General features: G+C 46.1%; 1 protein-coding gene across 6 annotated transcripts in view; it reads left to right on the top strand.

The window, feature by feature from the left end:
• Positions 1-13,433, top strand: part of SPECC1 (sperm antigen with calponin homology and coiled-coil domains 1) — a 1,059,948-nt gene that overhangs the window by 719,932 nt on the left and 326,583 nt on the right. For all 6 annotated transcript variants that reach the window (XM_063955878.1, XM_063955877.1, XM_063955880.1 and 3 more), the window contains one exon: positions 6,583-6,683. In XM_063955878.1, the coding sequence (XP_063811948.1) occupies positions 6,583-6,683 (101 nt within the window). The remainder of the gene's footprint in view (positions 1-6,582; positions 6,684-13,433) is intronic.

Here is a 13,433-nt window from a genome sequence, read left to right as displayed (position 1 = left end):
CCTTTCAATGGGATCTGTTGGACAAGTGGTCCGGATCACATCTACAAATGCATCGGCTGATCACCCTATCCCCCAGGGCCAGGGTGTCTCTCCTGTGGTGGCTGCAGAGTGCTCACCATCTCGAGGGCCGCAGATTCGGCATTCAGGACTGGGTCCTGGTGACCACGGACGCAAGCCTCCGAGGGTGGGGAGCAGTCACACAGGGAAGAAATTTCCAAGGTCTGTGGTCAAGTCAGGAGACTTGCCTTCACATCAACATCCTGGAACTAAGGGCCATATACAACGCCCTACGTCAAGCGGAGACCCTGCTTCGCGACCGATCGGTGCTGATTCAGTCAGACAACATCACCGCAGTGGCTCATGTAAACCGCCAAGGCGGCACAAGGAGCAGGGTGGCGATGGCGGAAGCCACCAGAATTCTTCGCTGGGCGGAGAATCACGTAAGAGCACTGTCAGTAGTGTTCATTCCGGGAGTGGACAACTGGGAAGCAGACTTCCTCAGCAGGCACGACCTCCACCCGGGAGAGTGGGGACTTCATCAAGAAGTCTTCACGCAGATTGCAAGTCAGTGGGAACTGCCACAAGTGGACATGATGGCATCCCGCCTCAACAAAAAGCTACAGAGGTATTGCGCCAGGTCAAGAGACCCTCAGGCGATAGCTGTAGACGCACTAGTGACACCGTGGGTGTTCCAGTCGGTCTATGTATTTCCTCCTCTTCCTCTCATACCCAAGGTGCTGAGAATCATAAGAAGAAGAGGAGTGAGAACAATACTCATTGTTCCGGATTGGCCAAGAAGGACTTGGTTTCCAGAGCTGCAAGAAATGCTCACAGAGGACCCATGGCCTCTGCCTCTAAGACAGGACTTGTTGCAACAGGGGCCCTGTCTGTTCCAAGACTTACCGCGGCTGCGTTTGACGGCATGGCGGTTGAACGCCGGATCCTAGCAGAAAAAGGCATTCCGGATGAGGTTATTCCTACGCTGATAAAGGCTAGGAAGGACGTGACGGCTAAACATTATCACCGTATATGGCGAAAATATGTTGCTTGGTGTGAGGCCAGGAATGCCCCTACGGAGGAATTCCAGCTGGTCCGTTTCCTTCACTTCCTACAGTCGGGAGTGACTTTGGGCCTAAAATTGGGTTCCATTAAGGTCCAGATTTCGGCCCTATCCATTTTCTTTAAAAAAGAACTGGCTTCTCTACCTGAAGTTCAGACTTTTGTAAAGGGAGTGCTGCATATTCAGCCCCCTTTTGTGCCTCCAGTGGCACCTTGGGATCTTAACGTGGTGTTGAGTTTCCTGAAGTCGCACTGGTTTGAGCCACTTAAAACCGTGGAGTTAAAATTTCTCACGTGGAAGGTGGTCATGCTATTAGCCTTGGCTTCAGCTAGACGTGTGTCAGAATTGGCGGCTTTGTCACATAAAAGCCCCTATCTGGTTTTCCATATGGACAGGGCAGAATTGCGGACCCGTCCGCAATTTCTGCCAAAAGTGGTGTCATCTTTTCATATGAACCAACCTATTGTGGTGCCTGTGGCTACTTGTGACTTGGAGGATTCCGAGTTACTAGATGTGGTCAGGGCTTTGAAGGTTTATGTAGCCAGAACGGCTAGAGTCAGGAAAACTGAGTCGCTGTTTATCCTGTATGCACCCAACAAGCTGGGTGCTCCTGCTTCAAAGCAAACTATTGCTCGCTGGATCTGTAACACGATTCAGCAGGCTCATTCTGCGGCTGGATTGCCGCTGCCAAAATCAGTAAAAGCCCATTCCACAAGGAAGGTGGGCTCTACTTGGGCGGCTGCCCGAGGGGTCTCGGCATTACAGCTTTGCCGAGCAGCTACTTGGTCAGGTTCAAACACTTTTGCAAAGTTCTACAAGTTTGATACCCTGGCTGAGGAGGACCTTGTGTTTGCTCATTCGGTGCTGCAGAGTCACCCACACTCTCCCGCCCGTTTGGGAGCTTTGGTATAATCCCCATGGTCCTTACGGAGTCCCCAGCATCCACTAGGACGTTAGAGAAAATAAGATTTTACTTACCGGTAAATCTATTTCTCGTAGTCCGTAGTGGATGCTGGGCGCCCGTCCCAAGTGCGGACTTTTTCTGCAATGCTTGTATATAGTTATTGCTTACATAAGGTTTATGTTATAGTTGCATCAGGGTTGATCTGATGCTCTATTGTTGTTCATACTGTTAACTGGGTAAGTTTATCACAAGTTATACGGTGTGATTGGTGTGGCTGGTATGAGTCTTGCCCTGGATTCCAAAATGCTTTCCTTGTACTGTCAGCTCTTCCGGGCACAGTTTCTTTAACTGAGGTCTGGAGGAGGGACATAGAGGGAGGGGCCAGAGCACACCAGTATCCAAATTCTTTCTTAAAGTGCCCATGTCTCCTGCGGAGCCCGTCTATTCCCCATGGTCCTTACGGAGTCCCCAGCATCCACTACGGACTACGAGAAATAAATTTACCGGTAAGTAAAATCTTATTTTTTTAATTCTTAAATGGGCATCTGGTCCACTAAACTTGAAAAACAAGTAAAATTATGGATTATAGCAACATCCACAAATATACAGTATATGTAAAAGTCTCAGGAGTTCATTCGAATAGAAGATATTTGATATGAATTTGTGATTGCGGAGAAATACATCTTACATTTCATACAGCAGACTGCAGTCAGTAATCCCAGTGAACGACACTGGACACATTAACCATCTTTTGCTGAAATTGGAGAACTAGAGATTGTAGTTAGCTGTGAATGGAAATAGTGTCATACATAGCATGTATTTGATATGTTACATATATATATTTTGTGAATGTTTTTAGTAGCTCTTATAAATATAATGCATCTTACATTTTAGGTTTTGTGGACCTTTAATTGCACTGCTAGACCTGCATACTATAATGTATGCAGCTGCTGATAAACATGCTGTCTATCGCCTGGTCCGTAAATAAGATGCTAGAAAAGTGTAGAAATTATATATATATCTTTTTTCAAATGGTGACCACTAGATTGGTGATGGTCATTTAACTTTAATCAGTGTAGTGCAGTGCATTGATGGGCACTCAATATACTTCAAGGGCTGCAAGTGCAGCTCTTCAGCCTTCAGAATGTTACCTTACATTTGAAGAATTAAAAATGAGCCTTCAGTTACAAAGTACATTGAAAGCTCACCACAAAGTGCAGTGGTTTGGCACCTCTGTTTCTGAATCACTCATCGAGTGCACTTGAATATGAATACAAACCTTGGTCTTTCTGGAGATGGCACCACAAACTTGAAGTATACCAAGTTTTTGGAGATAGTGAAAAATCTAAGACGAACACTGCAAAAGTGTAAACATGGTGTCAGAAATCCAACTGACTACCACTTTAGAACAGGGGGTTTCAGCTCCAAACATCAAGTGCCAACAGGACTTATTTTGAGGATCTCTTCAATCGTGCAGAGGTGAGTTCATCTATATATAGTCAGTAATTATCATACCTACTTCTACAGACAGAAATCCTGAAAACATGACCATATGAGGGTACTTGAGGATCGGAATTGAATCCCCTTTCATTAAATAACATTTTCTGCTTTTCTTCAAAAATACTGCTGGAACCAAAGGCGTTTCTATAATGGGTGCAGTGCAGTGTGTGCGGTGCACAGTGGCCCCTGGGTCCATGGGGGCCACACGCACATACTGCTCCCATACATTATACTTATACCTCCAGAGACCAGCAGCAGCTGCCCTACACTGCGGACAGAAATCACTTGGAAAATGGCCGCAGCGGCCATTTCCAAGTGATTTGCACATGCACACTGGAGATGTCCCCGTGAACAAAGCGTGGGCGCCATGTTCCCGGAGACCTGCGCATGCTCAGTAGACTCTGGCATTATGCCAAAGTCTACTTACTGCTGGAGAGGAGGGGTCCGTGATGGAGGCTGCACGCTGGTCCCCTCCTCTCTTAAAACGCCCCTGGCTAGAATATTGGTGCATCTTTATTACATTGGAATTTTGTTAGTATGTTCGGTAAACTGTGCCTAAAAATACACTTCCCTGCTGTGCAACTAAATGATGGGAAAAATGCATCCAGCAAAATGGAACAACCTCATACTGCACAACTCCTTCTAGTGGCTGGGGCAAATGCCAGCATCCTGTTCTGCACTTTTCAAGGTGCACAAAGCCACTAAAGATGATTATGACCTGCTTGCTGAAAATTTTGCATGCAGTGAATGATTGCTGGTTATGTCAAGTGTTTGTTATTTGTCGGTATGAGTTTTTAGGTCTTATTTATTTGCCCTTATAATACATCACTTGTAATGTTTGCAAAGTTAATAATTAAATATAAGAAGATCAACCCTCATTTGCAGTCTTTAAAACCTCAAGTGATCAATGTGGTGTTTTTGTACAATTATTTTTTGATTATTATTTTTTATTTCTTGGTGGGCGAGACAGGAGATTCAGTAAAGGGCAACCGATTGATCTTACACTTTTTTTGATGGGCCAGAACAATTAAAAAAACATCCATTATAGCATAGTAATCCAACAAAATTAATTTATATAGCAACCTTGCTGCAGTAAAGCCGTTTAATGTTTACGCACTAAAAAGAGTGCAATACTTGTTTGGTATATTTCATTGGTTGGGACAGGTGATGTTCAAATCTGTACGTGTAATCTGGCATTGGTGAGAAGTGCTGGTGAGCTTTGTAGTACCAGTGGGCTGGTCTGAAATTTCGAATTGTTTTCGAACGACTGGCCAGCCATATTTATTTCCCCCAGACGTGATGTATAACAGACAGTGGCTGCATCCACTACATAATCTGATCCTAGTCACTTCTGGCATACAGATGAGATGCTCTGTGAATGAAGGAACTCTTTGTAACTGGTCTGTACAAAATTTGTTTAACTTTGGTTACTCACACGGCTACAGTGCTTTGTATGTGACACTGCCTTTTATTCCCAATCTGGTCGTGCTTTAGCGCTAGAAAAATGAGCGGTTTCCCAGTATAAAATACAAACAAAATGTACTGGATCCAGAATTGTGTGTATAAGAAGCGAACATGGATTTGGGCATGTGGAAAACATCTTACAGTATGTAACTTATTTACCATCTGATCAGCAATTGCCTGCATTTTGCTACCAAACTTGCAACCATGTATAAAATGTTCTACCCATGGTATTATAGTGGTAGAATAGTAAAATAATGCAGTGCGGCACTGGAGACGGACACTGTAGGTTAAATTATAAATGTGCAAAATTGCAATGCAGTGCTTTGTGCATTATGCATGTGTACAGCTAAGTGTGTGGACCCGCACAGTCTAAAGGGGAGTGTAGTTGCACTGGCAGATGGGACTAGATGTTACACAAGTTTGTCTAGTGTAATTTTGTAGGACAGGATGTATTTATTAACAGTTTCTTATATAGCGCAGCATATTTCATTGCGGCTTTACAATTAGAACCAACAGTAATAGAACAAAATTGGGCAAAAACAGACAGACATAGAGGTAGGAAGGCCCTGCTCGCAAGCTTACAATCTATAGGATACTGTAGCCTTAGCGATGCGTCACATCTGAAATTTTGCCCGTCAACATTAAAATACAGTATGCCCTCCTCAGTGATCAGTGCCCTGCACCTAGAGTGAGCACTAGTGAGGTATTGAAGGAGAAAGTTTAAATTGACGAATGAACAACTCATCAGGTGTTATTATGTAGGGCTTAAATGGGAAACTTCAAGTAGGTGCATCCATAGGCGTGCGCAGGGGGGGGGGGTGCCTGGTGCGCACAGGCACCCCCTAATGTCTGTCACCCCCTCACACACACCTGATGCTGCTGCAGTATCGGTGATCGCCTAGTGTGCTATCCTATCTATCTATCTATCTATCTATCTATCTATCTATCTATCTATCTATCTATCTATCTATCTATCTATCTATCTACCTATCTATCTATCTCTGTGCATCAATTCTCTATATTATTTAGTTTGCATTGAGTGCCAATATGTGGTGGTAAACACGCCTGATAGGTGGTGCTAGACACGCCCATTAAGTGGTGTTAGACATGCCCAATAGGCGGTGCTAAACACGCCCTTCTAATCATGCACCCCCTAATAAAATGTCCTGCGCACGCCTATGGGTGCATCATAACGTTCCCTTAGGTTAACTAGTCCTAACATAAAAATAACTAGTCCTATAATAAGACTGCATAGCAGACCACAAATAGGTTGAACTCGATGGACAATTGTCTTTTTTTAACCTTAGTTACTATGTTATCATCCGGTCCGCTTCAAGGCATCAGCAAACCTTCCGTTCTCCTTAGTGATGCTAGTGACATGTTGCTAGGTCAGAGGTTCTCAAACACGGCCAGGTCCAGGTTTTAGGTATATCCATGGCTCAGCACAGATGGTTAAATCAAATTGACTGAGGTGCTAATGATGTCACCTGTGACCAAGCATGGGTAAACTTAAACCTGGACCATTGGGTGCCTTGAGGTCTGCGTTTGAGAACCTCTGTGCTAGGTTTTAAAAGGGTTTAGGGCTTTAGATGTAGGTGGACCACAGACACTGATTGATACTGTATTCATATAAAAAAAATGATTTCTGTTGCAGGTGGTGGGGGATCAAATATGCCAGTACATTCTGTCCCCCGCAGTCCGCTCAGTGGGATCCCCGTGAGGACTGCTCCAGCAGCCGCTGTGTCACCCATGCAGGTACTTATCACCTTTATTTCTCACAGTATAGCATTTGTACAGCTGGGTTTTCTGTACAGCTCATGTATACTTGCATAGTCCTTACCATCTACCTAGTGTGCCGACAAGAATAATGTAACACAGCATGCCAATGTTTAGTTTGGTGTAATCTACAGTTACCTTTTCATTCAACATGTTATTTTTTGAAAGATTGATTATATATTCACAGTAATACAACACCTATCATACTTCGCTGCTTTCTGTGGAAATGTGCTGTGTTTTATGCTTAACCGGGGTTTTATTTCTAAATATCACATACTGTATAGACAATTCACATGTACCCACTGGGGACACATTTTAGAGGTAGCCCTATCTTGGGAAGCAGTAATATTCAGCCTAGTAACACTCACCAATAAATATTGGGCTTCCACAAAATGGTTGTCTCCTCCTGGAACAGTGTCTGGATACACTTTTAGTTGTTGCTTCTAAATCAGATTTGTAACCAGTCTATAGGACGAGATTGAGATCATTCTGTGCCTACTAAGTGTGAATGATTAGACGAGAACCCTGTTGATTGTGGTCACACCTCAAGATTGTCTGACCACTCTTATTCATCCAGCTACATTAAATTCTAATAGATTTTTTTAAATGGGCATAGTGGTGGCACTCATACTATCTCAGTCAATTCTTCTTCACTGCAAAGTATGTGGCTAGCTTTTAGCTGTATGTACAGACTGGAATGTAGCTCATTCAGTGATCAGCAGACTATACACAGAAATAATAAATCACACTGTAATCTGACATTTGGGAATGACGTTGTATAAATGTGTTTTTCCAGGAAAATATCTATTCTAGTCTAATATCATTTATCAAATTTCCCATTCATGTAGAAGCTATACTGTATTTAATGACTGGAGGCCAACTGAGAAGGTTGTATTTATATAACGCATACTTTGGTGTCGGGCCTGAAAGGAGAACACTCAAGACAAGTTAGCTACTGATTTGCATTAGTGCAGTGGTTCTCAAACTGTGTGCCGTGGCACCCCGGGGTGCCTCAGGACACTTGCAGGGGTGCCTGGATTGGTGGTCCAGGACCAATTGAAATTATTTATGTTCAATGTAATAGGCAAAACCAGTGCTTTTGGCTTCAAATCATAAAATATGTGGACAATCAGAAGCAAATCTTGTCCCTCATCACACAACTGAACCTAAGGAAGACATATAAACACAGTTTACTTAATTTAATATTTATTTCTCTGACGTCCTAGTGGATGCTGGGAACTTCGTAAGGACCATGGGGATAGCGGCTCCGCAGGAGACTGGGCACAACTAAAAGAAAGCTTTTAGACTACCTGGTGTGCACTGGCTCCTCCCACTATGACCCTCCTCCAAGCCTCAGTTAGATTTCTATGCCCGGCCGAGCTGGATGCACACTAGGGGCTCTCCTGAGCTCCTAGAAAGAAAGTTTATTTTCGGTTTTTTATTTTACAGTGAGACCTGCTGGCAACAGGCTCACTGCATCGAGGGACTAAGGGGAGAAGAAGCGAACCTACCTGCTTGCAGCTAGCTTGGGCTTCTTAGGCTACTGGACACCATTAGCTCCAGAGGGATCGACCGCATGGAGCTGGCCTTGGTGTTCGTTCCCGGAGCCGCGCCGCCGTCCCCCTTACAGAGCCAGAAGCAAGAAGAGGTCCGGAAAATCGGCGGCAGAAGACATCAGTCTTCACCAAGGTAGCGCACAGCACTGCAGCTGTGCGCCATTGCTCCTCATACACACTTCACACTCCGGTCACTGAGGGTGCAGGGCGCTGGGGGGGGGCGCCCTGAGCAGCAATAAAAACACCTTGGCTGGCAAATATATCACAATATATAGCCCCAGAGGCTATATATGTGATAAATACCCCTGCCAGAATCCATAAAAAAGCAGGAGAAAAGTCTGCGAAAAAGGGGCGGAGCTATCTACCTCAGCACACTGGCGCCATTTTCTCTTCACAGTGCAGCTGGAAGACAGCTCCCCAGGCTCTCCCCTGTAGTTTGCAGGCTCAAAGGGTTAAAAAGAGAGGGGGGGCACTAAATTTAGGCGCAATATTGTATATACAAGCAGCTATTGGGAAAAATTCACTCAATATAGTGTTAATCCCTAAATTATATAGCGCTCTGGTGTGTGCTGGCATACTCTCTCTCTGTCTCCCCAAAGGGCTGTGTGGGGTCCTGTCCTCAGTCAGAGCATTCCCTGTGTGTGTGCGGTGTGTCGGTACGGCTGTGTCGACACGTTTGATGAGGAGGCTTATGTGGTGGCAGAGCAGATGCCGATAAATGGGATGTCGCCCCCTTTGGGGCGACACCAGAGTGGATGGATAGGTGGAAGGTATAAACCGACAGTGTCAACTCCTTACATAAAAGGCTGGATGACGGGACAGCCGGCTTCTCAGCCGCGCCTGCCCAGGCGTCTCAAAGGCCATCAGGGGCTCAAAAACGCCCGCTCCCTCAGATGGCAGACACAGATGTCGACACGGAGTCTGACTCCAGTGTCGACGAGGTTGAGACATATACACAATCCACTAGGAACATCCGTTACATGATCCCGGCAATAAAAAATGTGTTACACATTTCTGACATTAACCCAAGTACCACTAAAAAAAGGGTTTTATGTGTGGGGAGAAAAAGCAGGCAGTGTTTTGTTCCCCCATCAAATGAGTGAATGAAGTGTGAAAAAGCGTGGGTTCCCCCGATAAGAAACTGGTAATTTCTAAAAAGTTACTGATGGCGTACCCTTTCCCACCAGAGGATAAGTTACACTGGGAGATATCCCCTAGGGTGGATAAGGCGCTCACACGTTTGTCAAAAAAGGTGGCACTGCCGTCTTAGGATACTGCCACTTTGAAGGTACCTGCTTATAAAAAGCAGGAGGCTATACTGAAGTCTGTATTTACACACTCAGGTACTAGACTGAGACCTGCAGATAGTGCTGCTGCAGCGTGGTCTGTGACCCTGTCAAACAGGGATACTATTTTGCGAACATAAGAGCATATTAAAGACGTCGTCTTATATATGAGGGATGCACAGAGGGATATTTTGCCGGCTGGCATCCAGAATTAATGCAATGTCCATTCTGTCAGGAGGGTATTAGAGACCCGACACTGGACAGGTGATGCTGACTTTAAAAGGCACATAGAGCCTTATAAGGGTGAGGAATTGTTTGGGGATGGTCTCTGGGACCTTGTATCCACAGCAACAGCTGGGAAGAAAACATTTTACCTCAGGTTTCCTCACAGCCTAAGATAGCACTGTATTATTAGGTACGGTCCTTTCGGCTTCAGAAAAGCAAGCGGGTCAAAGGCGCTTCCTTTCTGCACAGAGATGAGGGAAGAGGGAAACAGCCAGTTCCCAGAATCAAAATTCTTCCCCCGCTTCCTCTGAGTCCACCGCATGACGCGGGGGCTCCACAGGCGTAGCCAGTTACGGTGGGGGGCCGCCTCAAAAATTTCAGCGATCAGTGGGCTCGCTCACAGGTGGATCCCTGGATCCTTCAAGTAGTATCTCAGGGGTACAAGCTGGAATTCGAGGCGTCTCCCCCCCCGCCGTTTCCTCAAATCTGCCTTGCCGACAACTCCCTCAGGCAGGGAGGCTGTGCTAGAGGCAATTCACAAGCTGTATTCCCAGCAGGTGATAGTCAAGGTGCCCCTACTTCAACAAGGACGGGGTTACTATTCCACACTGTTTGTGGTACCGAAACCGGACAGTTCGATGAGACCCATGTTAAATTTGAAATCCTTGAACACATACATAAAAAAATTCAAGTTCAAGATGGAATCGCTCAGGGCGGTTATTGCAAGCCTGGAGGAGGGGGATTACATGGTATCCCTGGACATCAAGGATGCTTACCTACATGTCCCCATTTACCATCCTCACCAGGAGTACCTCAGATTTGTGGTACAGGATTGCCATTACCAATTCCAAACACTGCCGTCTGGACTGTCCACGGCACCGAGGGTCTTTACCAAGGTAATGGCAGAAATGATGATACTCCTTCGAAAAAAGGGAGTTTTAATTATCCCGTACTTGGACGATCTCCTTATAAAGGCGAGGTCCAAGGAGCAGTTGTTGGTCGGAGTAGCACTATCTCGGGAAGTGCTACAACAGCACGGATAGATTCTATACATTCCAAAGTCACAGCTGGTTCCTACCACACGCCTACTGTTCCTGGGGATGGTATCGGTGCATCACTGCACACGAGTCCTGGGAAAAATGATAGCTTCTTACGAAGCAGAATTCCATTCGGCAGGTTCCATGCAAGAACCTTTCAGTGGGACCTCTTGGACAAGTGGTCGGGATCGCATCTTCAGATGCATCGGCTGATAACCCTGTCTACAAGGACCAGGGTATCTCTACTGTGGTGGCTGCAGAGTGCTCATCTTCAAGAGGGCCGCAGATTCGGCATACAGGACTGGGTCCTGGTAACCACGGATGCCAGCCTTCGAGGCTGGGGGGCAGTCACACAGGGAAGAAATTTCCAAGGACTTTGGTCAAGTCAGGAGTCGTCCCTACACATAAATATTCTGGAACTGAGGGCCATTTACAATGCCCTAAGTCTGGCAAGGCCTCTGCTTCAAAACCAGCCGGTACTGATCCAATCAGACAACATCACGGCAGTCGCCCATGTAAACCGACAGGACGGCACAAGAAGCAGGATGGCGATGGCAGAAGCCACAAGGATTCTCCGATGGGCGGAAAATCACGTCTTAGCACTGTCAGCAGTGTTCATTCCGGGAGTGGTCAACTGGGAAGCAGACTTCCTCAGCAGACACGACCTACACCCAGAAGTCTTCCAACTGTTGGAAAACTGTTGGGAAAGACCACAGGTGGACATGATGGCGTCCCGCCTAAACAAAAAACTAGATATTGCGCCAGGTCAAGGGACCCTCAGGCGATAGCTGTGGACGCTCTAGTGACACCGTGAGTGTACCAGTCGGTTTATGTATTCCCTCCTCTGCCTCTCATACCAAAGGTACTGAGAATAATAAGAAGACGAGGAGTAAGAACGATACTCGTGGTTCCGGATGGGCCAAGAAGAGCTTGGTACCCAGAACTTTAAGAAATGATATCAGAGGACCCATGGCCTCTACCGCTCAGACAGGATCTGCTACAGCAGGGGCCCTGTCTGTTCCAAGACTTACCGCGGCTGCGTTTGACGGCATGGCGGTTGAATTCCGGATCCTAAAGGAAAAGGGCATTCCGGAGGAAGTCATTCCTACGCTGATAAAAGCCAGGAAAGAAGTAACCGCAAACCATTATCACCGTATTTGGCGAAAATATGTTGCGTGGTGTGAGGCCAGGAAGGCCCCAACAGAGGAATTTCAGCTGGGTCGTTTTCTGCACTTCATACAGTCAGGAGTGACTATGGGCCTAAACTTGGGTTCCATTAAGGTCCAGATTTCGGCTCTGTCGATTTTCTTCCAGAAAGAACTGGCTTCACTGCCTGGAGTTCAGACATTTGTAAAGGGAGTGCTACATATTCAGCCCCCTTTTGTGCCTCCAGTGGCATCTTGGGATCTCAACGTGGTGTTGAGTTTCCTAAAATCACATTGGTTTGAGCCACTTAAAACTGTGGATTTGAAATATCTCACGTGGAAAGTGGTCATGTTATTGGCCTTGGCTTCGGCCAGGCGTGTGTCAGAATTGGCGGCTTTGTCATGTAAAAGCCCTTATCTGATTTTCCATATGGATAGGGCAGAATTGAGGACTCGTCCCCAGTTTCTCCCTAAGGTGGTATCAGCTTTTCACTTGAACCAACCTATTGTAGTGCCTGCGGCTACTAGGGACTTGGAAGATTCCAAGTTACTCGACGTAGTCAGGGCCTTAAAAATGTATATTTCCAGGACGGCTGGAGTCAGGAAAATTGACTCGCTTTTTATCCTGTAGGCACCCAACAAAATAGGTGCTCCTGCTTCTAAGCAGACTATTGCTCGATGAATTTGTAGCACAATTCAGCTGGAGCATTCTGCGGCTGGATTGCCACATCCTAAATCAGTAAAAGCCCATTCCACGAGGAAAGTGGGCTCATCTTGGGCGGCTGCCCGAGGGGTCTCGGCTTTACAACTTTGCCGAGCTGCAACTTGGTCAGGGGCAAACACGTTTGCAAAATTCTACAAATTTGTTACCCTGGCTGAGGAGGACCTTGAGTTCTCTCATTCGGTGCTGCAGAGTCATCCGCACTCTCCCGCCCGTTTGGGAGCTTTGGTATAATCCCCATGGTCCTTACGGAGTTCCCAGCATCCACTAGGACGTCAGAGAAAATAAGATTTTACTCACCGGTAAATCTATTTCTCGTAGTCCGTAGTGGATGCTGGGCGCCCATCCCAAGTGCGGATTGTCTGCAATACTTGTATGTAGTTATTGCCTAACTAAGGGTTATTGTTGAGCCATCTGTTGAGAGGCTCAGTTATATTTCATACTGTTAACTGGGTATAGTATCACAAGTTATACGGTGTGATTGGTGTGGCTGGTATGAGTCTTACCCGGGATTCAAAATCCTTCCTTATTGTGTCAGCTCTTCCGGGCACAGTATCCTAACTGAGGCTTGGAGGAGGGTCATAGTGGGAGGAGCCAGTGCACACCAGGTAGTCTAAAAGCTTTCTTTTAGTTGTGCCCAGTCTCCTGCGGAGCCGCTATCCCCATGGTCCTTACGGAGTTCCCAGCATCCACTACGGACTACGAGAAATACATTTACCGGTGAGTAAAATCTTATTTTCTAAATTTCTCAATAAGAAA

This window comes from Pseudophryne corroboree, chromosome 2 (genome assembly GCF_028390025.1).
Source record: "Pseudophryne corroboree isolate aPseCor3 chromosome 2, aPseCor3.hap2, whole genome shotgun sequence".
Classification (NCBI taxonomy): domain Eukaryota; kingdom Metazoa; phylum Chordata; class Amphibia; order Anura; family Myobatrachidae; genus Pseudophryne; species Pseudophryne corroboree.
This window is presented reverse-complemented; position numbering and strand designations above follow the sequence as displayed.